Here is a 20,051-nt window from a genome sequence, read left to right as displayed (position 1 = left end):
TCCCAGCCAGGTAAGGATCCATCCATCCCTGCTTGGATGCAAACTATCCTGTGTCTACCAGGACAGCTCTTAAAACTTTGGTGTGGTCTCCGCTGGATTTTAAATGTGAAGATCTTCATACGAGGCAGGCATGTGTACACTGCACTGCGTGTACTGATTGCTATGACCACCAGGGGGCACCTCAGTGCCTCATCACCACACACATCTCACCCACAGACAGGTTTCCAGTCAATTCAAAAATGTTTTTTACTATTAATGGGTTTTCAGTCAACTAAACCATCTCCTTTTTCAAGCACCGCCCACTCCCTGACAACTCCGGACCTCCTTGTATGAGGCACAGTGGCCTCCAAAGCGGGCCAAATACGCACAAAAGGTTCTCTTCCTGGTAGCACCCAAGGAACTAGACAGGGTTGGCCTTCCGCACTGCAATTCCCAGGCAACCCTGTGGGTGCTCAAGCTGGGAGTGAGCCAGCGGAATGCTGCCACCTCCTGGGCGGGAGGATGAACTGCTCAAAATATCCAAACTCCCCAAACCCAAGGGCACTCTTTATTCATTCACTCCGACTGGGATCCCGGTGGCCGGGTTTCACCGCCACTCCTTCCATTACAGCGTCCTGTTGTTATCCTCAATCCCAGTCGGGATGCCAGTCATCCCTAACCTCAAACTTGCGAAGTACAGAAGACAGTTGGCATCACGGATTTAAAATGACAAGTCACAGTTTGCTCAAGTGATCTCCTGCATCTCATAATTACATCTTTGGGGGGTCTGCTGTAGGAAAACTGCGACTGTGGGCAAAGTGTGAGGCTTATAAAGAGCAAGGCCGGGTCCCGTCAAGAGAAACCTTCAAGATGATGGGTGGAGAAGCTAAACATTCAGCAGACCCGACACCTCGGCCTTATTCGGTTAAAATATTTGAGGCAACGTTTTTCCTTTGACAAGTAACAAATGTACACAGCCACACTTTGGGATCGGGGATCTTCTAAACTGGGCATGTGGCCAGCACATTCGCCACTCTCGTAAAGGCCGTTAAGCCCAGTAGAGCCACTAGAGCGGGGGGGAGGCATGGGGGGCTTGAGACTTGGCCAAAGCAGGAGACGTCATACAACTTGGGCGTACTGACAATAAATGGCAGCTTTATCATCTGGGGCACGGATGGCCCGCCTCTTTTTCTTTGTGCTCGTCAGGACTGTACGGTGGACCCCGAAAGTCTTCAGACCCCCTGTGGTTGAAGTGGGCACAGTTCCCATTAGGCCTGAACTACAATCTTCCAGGTGAGGACGACAGGAAAACGCATCACCTGTTAGCCTCCCTTACCTGAATCTTTGCTGCCTTGTCTTGCCGTCCTGAGGTGCTCCTGGGGCAAGTCGTCGGTGGTCTCATTCTGAAACAAAGAGAACAGCATGAGGATATTTGGGGGTTAAAAAGCAGAATGACACAACAAACAAATTAAATCAAATGCAAAAACTGGGAAAGCTGGGCTATACTGGTGCATGTCACAGCAAACGTGCAGGGCAATAAAACGTCTAGTCGTGGGGTACGTCAGACTTGCCGACTGCCCCTGCTGGTCTCCTAGCCAGACCCTGCGTGCCCACTTCCCAGCTCCTGCTCTTCTGACGTCCAACCGCATGCTGCCCAGCAGAGCTGGCCCTGTACAAAGGGTTAACGGCCATTTTGATTTCCTTTCTTTCTTTTTCTATTCTATTGTGGCACATAAAACACACAAACATCAGAGAGAGACGAGCTTCACTCCCTCTTTCTGAGGTCCAAAACAACCTGCTGTGGGAATACAAAGGTGGAAAACGTCAAGCAAGCCGCAGAGGAGCTGGCATTGCCTGTCTGGGCTCAAGGGAGTGGTCTTGGAGGACCCTGAGGAGAAAAGGCTCCAGGACATCATTCGGGTACAAAGGATCATAAGAGGGGAAGATAATAATTATATTGAAAAGAATTGTGTGTCATTTATCATCTCTTTTTCAAGTCTAAATAACTACGTTTTACAAAAATATTTGACTCTTTTCCATTTTGCATCTTAATTTCTCAAAAAGTGGACGTGATGAAGCAATTCTGCTGCCAGATTTGGATTCAGCAGCCTCAGCACCTGCAAAGTTTGCAGACACTTAAATACACCGAGAGGCTGACGTTGCAGACGGACATTTCCGGGCTGGACAGATTCCTGCTTTTCAGTTTCTTTTTTAAAGAAACCACCATACTGACTTTGTAAACGGAAGACGACATTCGCGGTTATTAAAGCCAGAGAGCCCGGATACTGGAGTGACACGTGTGCCCGGCACGCTGCTGTGTGGATTAAAGAGAGCCTGACGGGCATGAAAGCACAACATCACCACCTTGTGGATGAAGATTAGAACTAACACTGCCACCTCGACCTAAACAAGACAGCAGCAAAGCACAAAGCGGGTTGAACCACAAAATTACAAAACGTTACAACAGAAAGAGGACAAATCAACGGTAGCCTTCTTATGTCCAGGTAAGGGACTTCCCCTGATGGACAAATTAACTAAATACCTATCTATCCATCTATCATATAGCGCCTTTTAAATCTATCTATTAGAAGGTGTCTTATCATGTGCTACATACTGCCTTTCATATCTAGCCATCTATCAGTCATATAGTGCCTTTCATATCCATTATATAGACAGACAGATAAAGATATGAAAGGTACTATATGATAGATATTAACATTAGTATAGTAGGCAGGATAACAGATAGACAGTCATACATGAAAGGCACTATATGATAAATAGATATATATGAAAGGCACTGTATGATAGATAGAAATTAACATTAGTATAGCAGGCAGGATAACAAAAATATATGAAAGGCACTATATAATAGATAAATAGACAGACATGAAAGGCACTATATGATAAATAGAAAGACAGACATGAAAGGCACTATATGATAGATAGAAATTAACATTAGTATAGTAGGCAGGATAACAGATAGATAGATAGATATGAAAGGCACTATATAATTATTATTATATACTATTATATTATAATAGATAAATAGACAGACTGACATGAAAGACACTATATGACAGATAGAAATTAACATTAGTATAGTAGGCAGGATAACAGATAGATAGATATGAAAGGCACTATATAATAGATAAATAGACAGACTGACATGAAAGGCACTATATGACAGATAGAAATTAACATTAGTATAGTAGGCAGGATAACAAAAATATATGAAAGGCACTATATAGACTAGATAGACAGACATGAAAGGCACTATACGATAAACAATATAGCCCTCTCTATACCATATAGTGCCTTTCACATCTGCCCATGCATTACTTTCATATCCGTCTATCACACAGTGCCTTAGCCATCTATCAGTCATATAGTGCCTTTCATATCTATTCTATCATATAGCATCCTTCATATCTACTATATAATGCCTTATCTATCCACGTGCCTAATGTACCGATCCCCATTTTCTGAAGTCTCATGAAAGGGCGGCCAACTTTGACCCCTGGTGTTCCATTAGGGGGTCATCCATTTGCACAACCTCAAGTCCTGCTGATCATTTGTGCCAAGGATGCCCGCTCTGTTTTTACCAGAGTGTTGTTGCCTGCTTAAAAAATGGCGGCTTTTTGGGTCTCAAGGGCCAAATACAAAAGGAGAAGCCCAAGTAGCTTGTCGTCTTGCATATCCAGACGTGCAGATGAGTCAAGCGGAGTGACACATGTTTCTTTCTTGTACAAACCTGAAGCGATTTCAAAGCGTCGAGCAGCAATTCTCACAAAGGCGATTACCGATATCCCCAGCCAGGAGATTCAGGAATTGGGCACATCCTGTGTTCATATAAAAACGTCCTGTTCATTAAGTCAAACCCAACCCTCCAGTTTTTAGGGCAGCGGGCAGGAACAGCCAAATCACAGTGAAGAGAGTGCCAGCTGTGTCACTGACTGACTGGCCTCTGCAGTTTCAGCAAGAGAAGAGGCAGAGCGGGAGTGTCACCCCGAGTGCCGCCATCACATTTTCTTTTTGTGTTTTAATGACAAATTGCTAAACGCCCTTAAGTGACTCTGGTGACAGGAGCCCAAAGGCGGGACTGCGGCGCACAAAACGACGGCTCACCTGTCTTTTCTCTCTCAACCCCAAATGCTTCGCCGTGACCTCCAAAGGCCCCCTTCCATTGTGGAGCGCAGGAGCAGTCGAGGGGCCCTTCTTTGGAGTGACCCCCTTTCCAAAAGCATTGCCATCGACTGCATCGCCGTTCACCTGGATGGGGGTCTCCTGCCCTTTCCCCAGAGCTTCACGAAGGGGCGCCAGTTCAAGGTCTGCGGCCAAGTCCTGCTCAGCAATCACGCTGGGGGTCTTCTGCGCCGACACGTTTTCAGCTCTCCCGGGGTCCATGTCTGTCTGAGATGAAAAGCCAGCGTCCTGGGGGGAGTTGGGCCTGACGTCCCGTGGACTTTGGCAAATGGCATCGCTGTTGGAGTGGCCAGAGTTCAAACATTGCGGAGACAATAAACTCGGGGCGTTTGTGACAGCTGCAATATTGTCTCGGGGAGGACACAATAGCTGGGTGGGATCTTCCTTATCCAGGCAGTCAAAGACCAACACCATTCCTGAAGACAGATCTGTGAAAAGGACAGGAAAACGTCAACCAGAAGGCTAAAATTAGGTAATGGAAATCCAGCATTCAGAGAAACAATGCAGATGGCGTCTGATTAGGAGAGCCACCTGTGGGAAATGTTCGATGCTGGTGCACCTGACATGTTTGGGAGGGGACACCAGTGCTTTATAACACAAAAGAAACAGAAAATGCACAGTAAAGCGTCTCCATAAGTGTGGAAAAACCACACGAAAAGAACAAATGGCCTGTCCTAGTAAAGGAGACGCTTAAAATGGAGCGGCCATGGGAACCCGAGTGATACCCCTTAACTTCTCCTCAAAAATCAAACACCGCCAACCGTTTCAGCTGCCATAATGAACAGAACGGGACAGAACAGAACGCCGAGGGAAAAGGCTGGATGGCTGAGGTCTCCGTCGTCTGACCGACTCTCTGGAATTCAAACTCGGCCTGACCACTTCCTCTCCATGCCCAACATTCCTGGTAGGCTCATCATGAACACTCGGAATTCTATACTTCTCTGGGCTTGGGGCCTCCGACCACGAGGAGTAAAACCGCAGATCCGAGCAGCGTAAATAAACGAGACCCTCCAGCAGCCAGCGGAACCTCAAAATACTCCCCAGATCTCAAAATTCCACATAGTTTTAGGCGATGCACTCCAATCCTGAACACTCAGCACAAATGCCGGCACTACGGCGGACCAGCTGCCACGTTATTGCCCATCACAACATGGGACCTGAAACGGACCAGTGAGACTATCGATTGTAAATACGGGACGCCCCCTGGGAAACAAGCCAGCACATTCTCGTCTTGAATTAACAGATGGAGGACAGCTCTGCCACTCATCATCACCAGTGTGGATATTAGGAAACACGCTGGCACGGTGCCCTCCAAGACAAATTCACCACCTCTTTAATTATTCCGTTTGGGTTGGCATTGGGTTTTTATTTCCTCTAATGTCTCTAATTACTCTCTCACTCCGTTATGGGGGAAAAAAAGGGGATGGTGGCAAAACTGGAGGCTGTCATGGAAAACCTCCTCCAGGAGGCGCTCTCTCTCTCTCTCTCAGAGTACCCTTTTAGCCACAGGCTCATTCCACCACAGTGTACTAAGAAGAAGAGCCTCGGGGGGGGTATGGGGGTCTTTCCTGCCCACTGCTATCAGGCAATTCAGTGCCTACGCTCAACACTAAAGCATATTTCTAAATTTTTGCCAAACACACATTATTGATCGTTTGACAGATTAGCTATTTGTCCTGGCAGTCTGTAGGTGGTTTAGATTTCTGATGTGGTATGCATCACATGTATCTAATCAAACCTAAATGCCTTTGGGTTGAGTAGAATGTCACTCTTGAATCTTGCCCGGTTAATGTGTGTGATGCGCCATCTGTTGGAATAACAAATGCAATGCATATGCCGCTCTTATATGCCATTTGGAAGGGGATGTGTAAAAGAAGCATTAATATTTGTGATGCGCCATCTGTTGGAATAACAAATACATTGCAGATGTCCCTGTTCCATGCAGTTCAGTATGTGAGCGCCATTTGTTGGAACAATAGATGCAATGCATATGTCTCTATTACATGTCATTTGGTATGGTATTCACAAAAGCAGCATTAGTATGTGTGTGTTGCACTATATGTTACAATAATAATTGCAATGCATATGTCTGTTATATACCATCTGGTATGGGATTTGTAAAAGCAGTTTTAGTGTTTGTGATGCGCCATCTGTTGGAATAAAAAATGCAATGCACATGTCTCTGTTCTTGTCCTGTGGTGGGTTGGCACCCTGCCCGGGTTTGGTTCCTGCTTTGTGCCCTGTGTTGCCTGGGATTGGCTCCAGCAGACCCCCGTGACCCTGTATTCAGATTCAACAGGTTGGAAAATGGATGGATGTGTCTCTGTTCTAAGCAATTTGGTATGTGATGAGCCATCTGGTGGAATAACAAACACAATGCATATGTCTATGTTAGATGCAATTTGGTATGAGATTCAGAGAAACAGTGTTAGTGTGTGTGTTGTGCCATATGTTGGAATAACAACGTTCAATGCATATGTCTCTGTTCTATGCTATTTAGTATGTGATGAGCCATCTGTTGGAATAACAAATGCAATGCATGTCTCTGTTAAAATGCAAGTTGGTATGGGATTCATAAAGGCAGGGTTAATGCGTGGGATGCACCATCTGTTGGAATGAGAAGTGCAATGCATTTAATTAGTAGAAATGTTTGCGATGTGCCATGTGTTGGAATGACAAATGCAATGCATACGTATCTGTAATATGCCATTTGGTATGGTATTTATAAAAGCAGGATAAGTTAATGTTTGTGATGCACCATCTGTTGGAATGACACATGCAATTTACATTAGGTAACCAAATACCTATTTTGGACCGCTGCATAAAAGTAAAGCTAAAAATATAAGTCGGCTGGACGAAAATGAAAATCTATAGCTACTGTCACATTCAGGGACAATTCATGTCTTCCATGGCTCTGCCCCATAAGCATTGCACGACAATCACATATTTGCCTTTTATTTGAATATTTTCCCCCCAACACAGCCTAAACAAACAGCCCACAATTCAAATCAGGATTTGACGAGTGCACATTTGAATGTTTTGTTTCAGTCACAGGGCCGAGGCACCTGCCACACGCACACAAAAGTGACAGCTGTCACTGTGTCAACAGGCCAGTGAAAGGAGGTGAGGCGCCACTTCCTTTTATTTGCCATTGTAGAGCTGCATGGGACAACACAGGGATTTTCGTAAATAATTCAGACCGTCTGCAGCACTTTACAGCTCATGAATATGCAGATGTTCCGGGTTTGCTTTTACACCTGTAAATTTTCATATGCGTGTATAACAAAGAGTCCCAGACGTACACAAATGATTTTATGATTACAACAACAATGGGAACGCCTGCAGCTTTTTGCTTTTCAAGTCAAGCTTTCCAGACATTCACACACACTTTGTTGTTGTTTATGCTCGCATTAATTATCATCCAAAACTATAGCTTTTAAAATGCGCACTTTAATTTGAAGCCTAGATGTGTTGATTTTAGACAAATAGCTTGTAAAATTTTAAAAAGTCGTGTATTGCACGAGAAGAGATCCAGGAAGAATTACTGATAGCAGCCATGTGATTCTAAGATGACCACTTGGTAAACACACCGCAGATTGTCACGCAGTGAAGAGTAGAAAGTGAAGCAGCAGAACCGTAAGGCCAGAAGGGCAAATAGACAGAAAAGACCCCCCCCCCAACAATAAAATGGCAGAAAAGACTGAAAATATTGTGTCTCGCACGCGTGTCCCCTTCTGGGCTCATCTAGGGTAAGCACTGCCACTTCAGGACTCCAGGGGGCGCAACTGTTAAGTCACATATCTCTCATCAAACAAAGCTCAGATGCATTGCATGTCTGTAATTTGCCATTCAGTTTCAGATTTGTAAAAGTATCGTTCATGTTTGTGATGCACCATCTGCTGGAATGACAAATACAGTGCATACTTCTTACTTATATGCCATTTGGAATGGTATTTGAAAAAGCAGTGTTAATGTTTGCGATGTGTCATATGTTGGAATGACAAATGCAATTCATATATCTCTGTTATATGCCACTTGGTATGGGATTCTTAAAAGCAGAGTCAATGTTTGTGATACGCCATGAGTTGGCATGACCGATGAACTGCAGGTCTGCAGTATGCCATTTAGTAGCGGATTTGTAAACGCAGAGCTAATGCCTGTGATGAACCATCTGCTAGAATGACAAATGCAATGCACATGTCTTTGTTATATACCACTTGGTATAGGATTTATAAAGGCAGCGTTAGTGTGTTTGTGATCCATCTGTGGGAATGACAAATGCAATGCAGTTGGTATGGGATCTGTAAAAGCAGCGTTAATGCTTGACACGCCATCTGTTGGAAAGAGAGACAAAGCACCTGGATGGACACACAGTCACTCACTTATCCTTCATTAGGGAGGAGGTGATCCTGCACAGTACGTGACAAGTGACTGTTGGCCTGGGGGCACTGGACTGCTGAAGGATGACATTACTTTAACTCATTCGTGAGAAGTAGGCCGAGGGCTTGGTAGTGTAAGTTGATTGTACAATATCCCATATGTCGAGGATCAATTAGGATTTGTTTAAATCTGTTTAAACCGTTTGTGGCAAAAGAACAATCCTGACGGCAGACAAAGTGAAAATAGGAGGGGGGTAAAAGTGCAAAACACCAAACCAAACAGTCCGTAACTAAGTGAACACACACTGGAATCAGCCGCAAGCCAATGATGCGTCTCGTCTCTCGTGGCACAAGCCTCACGGTGTTGTTTGGTCAGCAGCGCGTTGCCATCTGCCTCCATAAACAAGAATTCTGCACCTCATTCTCTCGTCGTGTCGATGAGAGCGGCATAATAACAGAGCGGCTCCTCTCTGTGCTGAGGGATTCGGATTTCACGAAACCTTTTCCTTCTCTGATACTCAAATAGCAAGTGACATCATCCTAGAATACGTTTCCCCCAAGACCGGGAGATGACAAAACACGCAGGAAACGAGGCAAGCAAGTGAACTGAGCAGCAAAGGAGTCCTGTGAAGGTGATGCCCCTCATATCACTTCATCTCGAGTTCCCAACTAAATAAACGAGTGACGTACCGCACGTGGCCGGTCACTCCATTCAAGTTGTCCTCTGCCAGTAGGCAGACCTTAGTCTCGACTTGCTTTAAAGTCGCTGTGCTACCCGTCCAGGACGACTACGCCGTTTTACACGCAATATTTGGGATCTGCTTGGCTTCTCTCCTATGGGACGGCTGCCTTCATATCAACTCGGGAACGGATTTTCCGGTCGAGTCCGGTTGTAGGTATAATCATGTAGCTTCCTCGTGCTCTCATCGTTGATTTGCTTCTCTGCTGCTACAATGCCCGCCCCTTCATTCATGTATGCCATCACACACGTGCCCATGGGCAGGAGTACGAGGGTCTGACCAACACTGAAGCTCAGGTGATCAAGTATGACTCCCATTCTTTCAGGAGCAGACAGAACTAATCCCCTTCCTCTGTCCGGCTTCAGACCACGATCCCCTCCCAGATGACCCGCCTCTTCCTGTCCCTCATCCCACCATCTTTGCTCTGCAGTCAGTCCCTGTTGGCGGAGTATCACGCAGCCGTTTCTTCTTCTAAGAAAATTACAATATGCGAGGCGGACCCCCATACCTTTTTACAATGTATGATTACTCCAAAGCGACCTACAAAACAAGTGTCTGCTATGTAAATACTAATCTTGACATGGTAAGGATGGCGGCTGCTGCCTATGCCCGTGAGACGTCAAGGAGTGCCAGTAACTGTGACACAGGTGTCTTGCGTTTATTTATTTATTTTATTTTTTTTAAAGGTGACGTCCCACCAAGACCCCACATCAAGCCAGGCCCGGCTCAGACACGTACCTGCGTTCTCAGGTGGCTCTTCCTTCTTCTGTTGAGCACGCAGCTCTCGGATTTGGGCCCTGATCTGCTCCCTCTCCTCCAAGTCCTTCGTCGTCTGGTCCTGCAAAGACAGCGGCGTTCATTGGTTTATTGCCAGCAACAAGTGCAGTCAGACGCCATCTTTGTTTTATGTTTTTTGTTTATGTCATGTAAGGATTTAACACACAGAAATAAACGTCAGGCGTGTTGCAAACGTCTGGCTATTACAAGTCTTACCATGAGATCCAAACATGTAAATCTGAAATAAAAATAAAAACAAACACAACAATAAAACGTAAGACCAAGACAGCGTTACGCACCACACGCCTCCGACCTCGGGGACGTAATTAGAGCGGCGGAGATTTACGGTTTCACAGGCTACAACAAAAAAACGCAAACGCCCCCACACGTTAATCCCAAAGAGAGCCCTGCCGACATCGGACAGACAGGCGGGGCCCAGCGAGACAAAGTGTCACCCCCCCTAAAAAACAAAAAGAGGGAATTGCTCAATTTCAGGGGGATTACGGGATGGATCAACAGGCAGCGTATGACGCTTTCTGGATTTACAGGAGCTGACAGTCCAAAACCACAACAGTGAAGGAAAGTAAATTAAGAAAACCAAAATGGCTGCGCGTTTCATCCACTCGTCCATTACTCCACTTTCCACTGACCCCAGCAAAGTCACGCGTTCCAAAGGGTGCAAGGCAGGAATCAGCACTGAGCAACCCACATGCACACAGAGCACTATGGGACACGGGGGTGGGTGGGGGACGCATTTTGGGTCGCGCATGGTCGGGACTCACCTTTGTGTCCAATAGTAAAGGGGGACATGTGCGAATTTAAGTAATGGACATCACTCTGCAGCGATTCTACAAGGGGGGGGGGGAGACTGGGGGGCAAACCTCCCAAACTTTGATGGTCATAATGGAATGGACCTCAAAGACAATAAGAAGGGTCAAGGTTGATTCGCAAGGAAAAAAAGAAGTTTTAAGGCAAATCGGACAAATTACAGTCACCCATTAAAGTCGCACAAGCACAGCCAAGCGCAAATTTGGGGGGAGGGGGGGGACGGGGGGGTCACAGGAAGATATCAGGGTTATAACGTTCTAGAAATTACTTAAGTCAGCCGTTGTAAGAAGTCTTCCGTTACAGGGGATCCAGAAATACTTTCAAAAGTGGGGGATAAATACCATCAGAACCCCAATTAGAACCACATAGAGGGTCTTGAATAATCTTTATAGTATGAAATATTTATTTTTGATAGAAACACCCTGCAGCACCAGAGGCTCCTTAGAGGAATGGCCTGAGAAGACAATTCAATCCACGGCCGCCAAAGTCCAAACAGAGAATCCAAAGATGAGGCCGAAAACGGAGAACCACCAGTAACCACGAGCGACACTCCAGTCCAGTCCAGTCCAGTGCGCCTTCGAAATGAACCGCCAGGAACTGTGCAAGGCCCTCCAATATATAGGGAGGAGGGGGCGGGGCCTGGCGGTGAATGACAGGTGGCCCCGCCCCTTGGGGAAGCACCCACACAATACATAAGCACGGCATTTTCCAATGACAAATAGACACAAAGAAAAAGGTGCACAATAAATAGTTACATGGCACAAAATTAGACAACACAACCTTGAACCCCAGCGAGGGGAGAACTACTGGCCAAAACGTGACGCACACTCTGGGTCTCGGAGGGTCTTTTAAGGTTCAAGTTTGTTTGGCTCGGTGCTGCTCTACAAGTGCTCAACCCACACCGCCATTCCTTACACCCCCATTACGGTCCTTTAGTTTTGTCTCTTTTTAAGTTTGTCGACCACCCACTAACAGCAGTCACCACCTGCCCACAATTGAGGTCCCACAACCCCACCTTTGGAGAATCGAGCTCACTCAGAAATTGAGAAACTTAAGAGTCACTTGGGGAACCCAATGGTCAAGAAACACTGCCTCACGCCGACGCGGAGACTTGAAGATCGGTTTGTGCCACTCCGGACCGCCAGTTCAGATATGCCAACCGATGATCCACAAGCAGAGACCCCCCAGAGCTTCGACTGCAATGACCTGCATGCTTTGGGTTGGAGCGGTGGCTCTATGGCTAATGTAGAAAGTGGCCGTTTTAAATTCCTGTCACCACCTGAAGGGATCCCACTCTGTTGGGCCCTTGACCTGAAAATGGCTGACCCTGTGCTGTAACCCCCCAAAGGTCATGCGAAAAGACAATTTCCCCTCGGGGATTAATAAAGCAGATCATCATCATCATCATCATCATACGACAAAGTGGCCGATCCCAAATGGAGCTGCAAGTCGGCGCAGCAGTGCGTTTTTTCCAATTTTGATGGCAAACCTAAATCAGACACGGGGAGAACATGCAGACTACACACACACACACACACACACACACACACACACACACACACACACAGAGACTGACGTGGACCCCAATTCAGACCAATATTATATTAATATGAGTTTTAGAACAAACAGGAAGTATGCGTAGACAACCCATTCCAACAGAACAGCAGAAGACCCCCAGGTCCATCTTCAGTTATGGTGAACGGTAATCCAGACTTAAAAAAAAAAACAAACAAGCTAGGGGGTCCGGCTGTTTCGCCCCCAACTTGGAATTGGAATAAAAGTTTCAGGCAGGCCTCTGTTAGAAGACAGCATTTCTATAGTCTCTCCACTGTAAAAGAAACCCACCTTGTGACAGCGTATTTAGAAGAAGCCCACCTTGTGATAATAACATCATCATCAAAGAAAACACCCGGCGCACCCTCTCATCCCGCACACAAGCTGAATTTGCCAACCCTCGACTGTTAGTGGAAATTCGAAAATATCAATTAGTGTAAAAAAAAAAAAAAAAAACAAACCTCTCTCCCGTTTCTCTAAATCAAAATTAAAAGGGGTCCGTGAACTCAAACTCAAAGTCCACTGTTTGAGGGGCTGAAATCAAGCAGTTCTGAATAAATAAAAAAAAAAAAAAATTCCAGCCACTTCCATGTCCCTTGGGAACCTAAAAAAGCGAAAAGCTCGGGGGTCTCGTCGGGACAATAGAAGTCTGGCAGCTCCTTACCTCAGCGGGCGCGTGTTCCTGTGCTCCCATGCTCTCGGCGCTCTGCACTGTGACTGGAGCTCTGCGGAGCGTCGGCTTCACTCAGGAAGTGACAGCGGGTTGAATCTGTTCAGCCTGAGGCCAATACGCGGCCCCCCCGAGCGCTCCTGCCTCCTATTACTCACTAGTCTGCCACGCTGCCAACGCCGTCGTCTCTCTCTCTCTCTCTCCATAAAGCGTCACAACACAAAACAACACCCCAACTGCAGACCCACCTCAGCAGGAAAGACGTGCCAGCTCACAACATCACATCACGCCACCCTTGTGCCAAGTCTATTAAGGCTAAAGTCAGGGTCCGCTTTCTGACCTACTTCGCTCTGAACAGGGTCACGGGGGTCTGCTGGAGCCTATCCCAGCTAGTATAGGGAGGGACAAACCCTGGAGAGGATGCCAGTCCATCGCCGGGCACAGACACACGCTAAGTGGTGAGGTGAACTACTGACAGTGAGTAGCTTTATAAAGCACTGGCCTCTACGATTTACTGTAACCCTCAAAAGTTTAATATTTTAAAATGAATTAAAAACGGACAGAGTGCCATCATCCTTCAAAGCCCTGCTTCTTAAAACTTTTTTTTTTCCTTCTGGCGACCCAATTTTGGAACCGGCACCAAACAGCATCCACTCATGGTGCAGAGGTCTACAGAGAGCTCCTTGAATGTCCTGTCCTGACATGCTACACGGGTGACTTTCTAAATGAGGTCCCATCTATTCAGTTTGCCACTGCTGGATTCCAGTCAAGTTCTAGAAACATCTCAAGGTCCAAAAAGAAAAAAAAAAAAAAAAAAAAAAAAAGGAGGCACCTAGGCACAATTTGGAGCCCCACAGCAGAAGGTCTGAACACGTCCAGGAATGAGAGGCGTCAGTTTGTAATTTTTAAAACCTCTACAAGTCTAATGGGTTGTCACTGTGTCATTATGGGTTAGAATAAAGGCCAACATCTCCATTTCAAACGACACCTAAAACACAATAGAGTGTGCAGACAATGAATACGACTTTCTGAATCCACTTTTGCCTTCTATGAAAGGCAAGCCTGTCATCTAACTTATCATCCTCCTCCTCCTCCTCCTCCTTCATCAGACAAGTGAGTCTGGCACAGTTCAGACAGCGCAAAGACCCACAGCAACGTCATGGGTATTGAATCACTTTAAGGCTCCCCAAAAAGCAAAAAGACGGGCAGACAGTGGAGAGAGAGAGAAAGTTTCCGTCTTAACTAAAAATGGTAAAAATTGCTTTTGAAAACTTTTTTGGGTGATCTGACCGGTACTAACCGGCACGCCCCCCCCCCCCCCCAAGCACAGGAAGTCAAAGCCCTCTTTCCCACCTCCAACGTCCTGCCGCTTCCCACAGGAATACTTCCACTTTCCTGTCTACTGTATCAGGAGGAAACAGCGCCATGTAATCAAGCGCAAGATCAGAGGGGGCTGAGAAAGAAAAAGATCAGAAAGGGACTCCGGGGGGCGACATGGTGGTGGTGAGGGGGGTGACAGAGTTAGGGGAAAGCAGGCAATGACAGGTGGAGGATTCAAGTAAGTGCGCTCCAGGGGGTCTTGTGTCATCGCTGGAGGTGCAAACTGGGGGTCTTGTGTCACTGTTGAGGTGCACTCTGATCGTGGAGGTTCATTCTGGGTTCTTGTGTATTCATGGACGTGCAAACCAGGGGTCTTGTGTCATTGTGGAAGTGTGTCCCAAGGGATCTTGCATTATCATGGCGGAGTGCTCTGGGGGTCTTATGTCATTGTGGAGGTGCAAACCAGGGGTCTTGTGTAATCATGGACATGCAAACTAGGGGTCTTATGTCATCGTGGTGGTGCTCTCTGACTTCGTCATTCATTGTGGAGGTGTGCTCCAAGGGTCTTGTGTCATCACAGAGGTACAAACTGGGGGTCTTGTGTCATCACGGAGGTACAAACTGGGGGTCTTGTGTCATCACGGAGGTACAAACTGGGGGTCTTGCATTATTGCAGAAGTGTGCTCTGGGGGTCTTCTGTCATCGTTGGAGGTACAAACTGGGGGGTCTTCTGTCAGTGTTGAGGTGCACTCTTTATCGTGGAGGTTCATTCTGGGTTCTTGTGTATTCATTTTACATGTAAACTAGGGGTCTTGTGTCATCGTGGTGGTGCTCTCTGACTTTGTTATTGTGGAGGTGTGCTCCAAGGGTCTTGTGTCATCACAGAGGTACAAACTGGGGGTCTTGTGTCATCACAGAAGTACAAACTGGGGGTCTTGTGTCATCACAGAAGTACAAACTGGTGGTCTTGTGTCATTGTGGAAGTGTGTCCCAAGGGATCTTGCATTATCATGGCGGAGTGCTCTGGGGGTCTTATGTCATTGTGGAGGTGCAAACCAGGGGACTTGTGTCATCGTGGTGGTGCTCTCTGACTTTGTTATTGTGGAGGTGTGCTCCAAGGGTCTTGTGTCATCACAGAGGTACAAACTGGGGGTCTTGTGTCATCACAGAAGTACAAACTGGGGGTCTTGTGTCATCACAGAAGTACAAACTGGGGGTCTTGTGTCATCACAGAGGTACAAACTGGTGGTCTTGTGTCATTGTGGAAGTGTGTCCCAAGGGATCTTGCATTATCATGGCGGAGTGCTCTGGGGGTCTTATGTCATTGTGGAGGTGCAAACCAGGGGTCTTGTGTCATCGTGGTGGTGCTCTCTGACTTCGTCATTCATTGTGGAGGCGTGCTCCAAGGGTCTTGTGTCATCACGGAGGTACAAACTGGGGGTCTTGTGTCATCGTGGTGGTGCTCTCGGACTTTGTTATTGTGGAGGTGTGCTCCAAGGGTCTTGTGTCATCACAGAGGTACAAACTGGGGGTCTTGTGTCATCAGAGGTACAAACTGGGGGTCTTGTGTCATCACAGAGGTACAAACTGGGGGTCTTGTGTCATCACAGAGGTGTGCTCCAGGGGGTCTTGCGTTATCGCGGAGGTGTGCTCTAGGGGCCTTGTGTCATCATGGAGGTGTGCTCCGGGGTTGAGTGTCATCGTGCGAACAGTGAAAGGATTTTTGTGAAGGCTGTCTGAACCATCCAGGTGGCACATCTGTTTTAGAGTCGTTGAACTTATCATCACCCCACATGACCCACGGTGCCCGATAAAAGCTGGAAACCAAAGCCATGACTCATGTCACCAAAACCGACAAACAAGACAGTATTGTGAAACACACTTCAGACAACAAAAACAAAAAAATTAATAAATAAAACCTCTGTATGAAAGTGAGCTGAACTCCGTAGATGAAGACGTGAGCTGAAGCAGCTGGAGGAAGAGATTAGCAAAATAAAACAATCAGGTGAGGATATCTGTGGCCTCCTGCACCAGACGGGCCTGTGCTGAATACTCAGATGAGTCACAGCTTGTCGGGCCTAACTGTGCTTACCTCACTGGCTGGAAACACCTTCTCAGAGAATGATTATAAATAAAAATACCAAGAAAAAAAAATGTGCAGTCCGTGCCCTTAATACTCTTATTTATTCAGCTCTGTACGTTCAGTCGCTCCCTCCAGGTTCACACCATTAAAAAGCCCGCTTGCTAAGACCCGGAAAAATTTTCGAGTGAATAATTAAAGCGCAAGATTTTGAGAAGTGGAGCTTTACAGGAAAAGAGAACAATTTGTAGAACAGTAATCATCATCATCATCATCAGGGGGAATGCTGGGCTTGACGTCACACTCGATGGCGGGGCGAGCGGCACACACCTCCTCCTCCTCCATGTCCGTGCACCCCCGGCCCCCTTCACTCCGCCACCAGCACGGATCTAGTCACAAATGGGTCACGGACTCACTTGGTATCTGCCCGATCCCTTTTTTCTTTTGTGTCCATCACATAATGAGCTTTCAGAAAAGAGAGAACGGAATTTGTGAAGGTGTTCAGCGAACGAGCAGGAGCAGCGAACGTAAAAATGTCCTTTTCCAACACACTTACATATTTTGAACTTTTCAATAATTATTGCAGTTACATAAAAAAAGTGGTGTATTGTTACGCAAAAAAAACAACCTCATCCAGAGGGAGTCGGGGGATCACCTGAAGGAGTGGAAGGAGGACCACAAGAGAGCTGTGCTTGTGCTCATTACCACGAAGAAGCCTGCTCTAGAGGTACTGCACTATAATAAACCTCGTCACACACGGGAGGAGAATGACAGGCAGGTAAAGGGAACTTCTATGCCACCAGACCAGGCGGTGGCACAGTGCACTGATCCCTTCTCTTTTTCCTCTGCAGACTAAACACGGGAAATTCCCCCTGGGCCCTTTAACATCACTTCAGGTTTCGATGACAGCACTTTCAGCTCCTGCCCCGAGGACATCATTTCCCCTGAGCGGCTTTAAAACCGCTGTATCATGTCTGTCTCCTGAGCTCTGTTTTAGACTAACGTCTGTCGAAACCATTTGCTCAAATCTTGGCCTTTTTTTTTTTTTCCAGCCAACTTTCAAGAATTCAGGGTGGCAGCCCCTAACCTTTTTTGATGTGTTGTTTGCATCATCTCACAATCTGAACCCGTGACTTGTGCTGTTGTGGTCGTGTCATGGGATTGTGGTGCTGCTGCAGTGCCCTCTACAGGTCACAATGTATATTAGAAACAGGTAACAAAACTGCAAGAGACCTCCCTGAAATGATTCCAACGGAACGTTTCCCGACAATAAAAGTGGAGATGATTACCATTACTGCACAGCTGGGCTCAGGAAGACCACTCTCAGATTTCTCCTTGGCACCGTGCTCAGCACACCCCACACTCCTGGGCTTCTCTAAGGCTTGAAAGAGAAAGAACAAAACAGGGGGGTGAGGAACCAAAGGTGTGTAGCTTGAGATTTAAAAATGATAGATAGATAGACATGAAATGCACTATATAATAGATAGATAGACAGACATGAAAGGCACTATATAATAGCTAGACAGACAGACATGAAAGGCACAGTATAATAAATAGACATGAAAGGCACTATATAATAGATAGACAGACAGACATGAAAGGCACTATATAATAGATAGACAGACAGACATGAAAGGCACTATATAATAGACAGACATGAAATGCTTTATAGATATACAGACAGACATGAAAGGCACTATATAATAGACAGACATGAAAGGCACTATATAATAGACAGATAGACATGAAAGGCACTATATAGTAGACAGACATGAAATGCTTTATAGATAGACAGATAGACAGACATGAAATGCTTTATACATAGACAGACATGAAAGGCACTATATAATAGACAGATAGACAGACATGAAATGCTTTATAGATAGACATGAAAGGCACTATATAATAGATAGATAGACAGACATGAAATGCTTTATAGATAGACATGAAAAGCACTATATAATAGATAGATAGACAGACAGACATGAAATGCTTTATAGATAGACAGATAGATAGATGAATGGCATTGTCTGTCTATCTATGTAACAGAGAGATATTAATTTTAGTATAGCAGGCAGGATAAGATAGACAGAGAGGGCCATTTTCTGTTAGATTGAATTAATAGTATGTTAATAAGGACATTTGCCTTCATTGGTGCAAAACCGCAGAAAACATGAGGCGGAACAACTTAATTTCTGGCAGGCTACGTAAAGCACAAATGCCATCATTAAGTGTGCTGATGACCCAACAGTGGTGGGCTTCATCAGCAGATGGGAGGAGTCAGCTTATAAAATGGAGACACGAGAAATGGCCGACTGGTTGAAGTGCACCAAACGGTCTCATAATGTGGACAAGACCAAAGAGATGACCGTTGACTTCGGGAAGGTCCATCCTCTACACTCCTCACTGCACAGTGAGGGCTCTGTGGTAGAATTGGTCAAGATCACCAAATTTCTTGGTGTGCAACCGGCAGCTGACTGTACTTGGTCAATTAACACCACCATCATTGCCAAGATGGCACGGCAGCAACTCCACTTCCTTTGGAGGCTAAAGAAGGCAAGCCTCCCTGTTCTACAGGGGCACCATCAAGAGTGCTCTGACCAACTGCATGACCACCTGCTTTGGGAAGTGCAGTGCCTCTGTGATCTTTGCGGAGTCGATGGGGGCTCTGATAGGGGCTTCTGAGTGTCTGGGCTTGCGAAGGTCCTGATAAAAACTGAAGATCCAGGCCTTTAATGACCTCTTAGGCACAGCAGTGTGTTTGTTTGTGGAGAGAGTGTCGACCTCATCGAGAGGTTTACTTACCTTGGTAGTGACATTCATGTCTCTGCTGACTTTTCCTATGAAGTCAGTAGACTGATTAGGAGAACATGGGGGGGGTCATGAGGGTCACTGGAAAGGGATGGGTGGCGCTCCTGATATCTCAGCAAAAGGACGAAGGTCCAAGTCTTTAGAGTCCTGGTGCTCCCTCTCTGTGAGACATGGACGCTATCCAGTGACCTGAGATGAAGACTGGACTCCTTCATGTGTGTCTTTTCAGAGTCTCCTTGGGTACTGCTGGTTTGACTTTGTGTTGCTCACGGGGTCCCGAATGAGGCACATGACCTGCATTGTGAGGGAGCGTCAGTTATGGCACTACGGCCATGTGGCGCGATTACCCAAAGGTGATCCTCATTGTTGAGGACCCGAGTGGCTAGACCTGGTCAAGGAGATGCCCACTTAGCACCTGGCTGCGGCAGATAGAAGGTCATTTTCTGGAGGGTGTGATTGGACCGCGTGTCAGCTTGGGGGGGTTGCCAACCAGCTGTTTCATTGTGTTCTGGTTGTGGCAATGTGCTGTACCAGGGTGTGCTCCCCGACCTGAACCTGACCCGAGTGTCTCTGACCTTCAGGTTCTACCACAGGTAGTGAGATCATTGGGACCTCTCAGCCCTCCATTAACAACATTTTCATAACACGTTATAACTGCAAAGTCTCTAGCAACGTGAAGGACCTCACTGGCCTCCACTGAAGTCGTCTTC

General features: G+C 46.4%; 1 protein-coding gene across 4 annotated transcripts in view; it reads right to left on the bottom strand.

Moving 5' to 3' along the window:
* smtnb (smoothelin b) overlaps nt 1-20,051 on the bottom strand; it is a 144,477-nt gene that overhangs the window by 54,893 nt on the left and 69,533 nt on the right. For 3 of the 4 annotated variants that reach the window (XM_051921134.1, XM_028825392.2, XM_051921135.1), the window contains exons 5-8: nt 17,820-17,911; nt 10,040-10,139; nt 4,105-4,610; nt 1,316-1,382 (exon numbers count right to left, since the gene is read on the bottom strand). In XM_051921134.1, coding sequence (XP_051777094.1) covers nt 1,316-1,382; nt 4,105-4,610; nt 10,040-10,139; nt 17,820-17,911 — 765 coding nt within the window. Of the gene's footprint in view, nt 1-1,315; nt 1,383-4,104; nt 4,611-10,039; nt 10,140-13,124; nt 13,271-17,819; nt 17,912-20,051 lie in introns of those variants that run through there. The other variant, XM_051921136.1, reaches the window with a different exon arrangement.

The sequence above is a fragment of the Erpetoichthys calabaricus genome, chromosome 18, assembly GCF_900747795.2.
Source record: "Erpetoichthys calabaricus chromosome 18, fErpCal1.3, whole genome shotgun sequence".
In the NCBI taxonomy this organism is placed as follows: Eukaryota; Metazoa; Chordata; class Cladistia; order Polypteriformes; family Polypteridae; genus Erpetoichthys; species Erpetoichthys calabaricus.
Note: the sequence above shows the minus strand (reverse complement) of the source record. Positions and strands in the feature narration are given on the sequence as shown.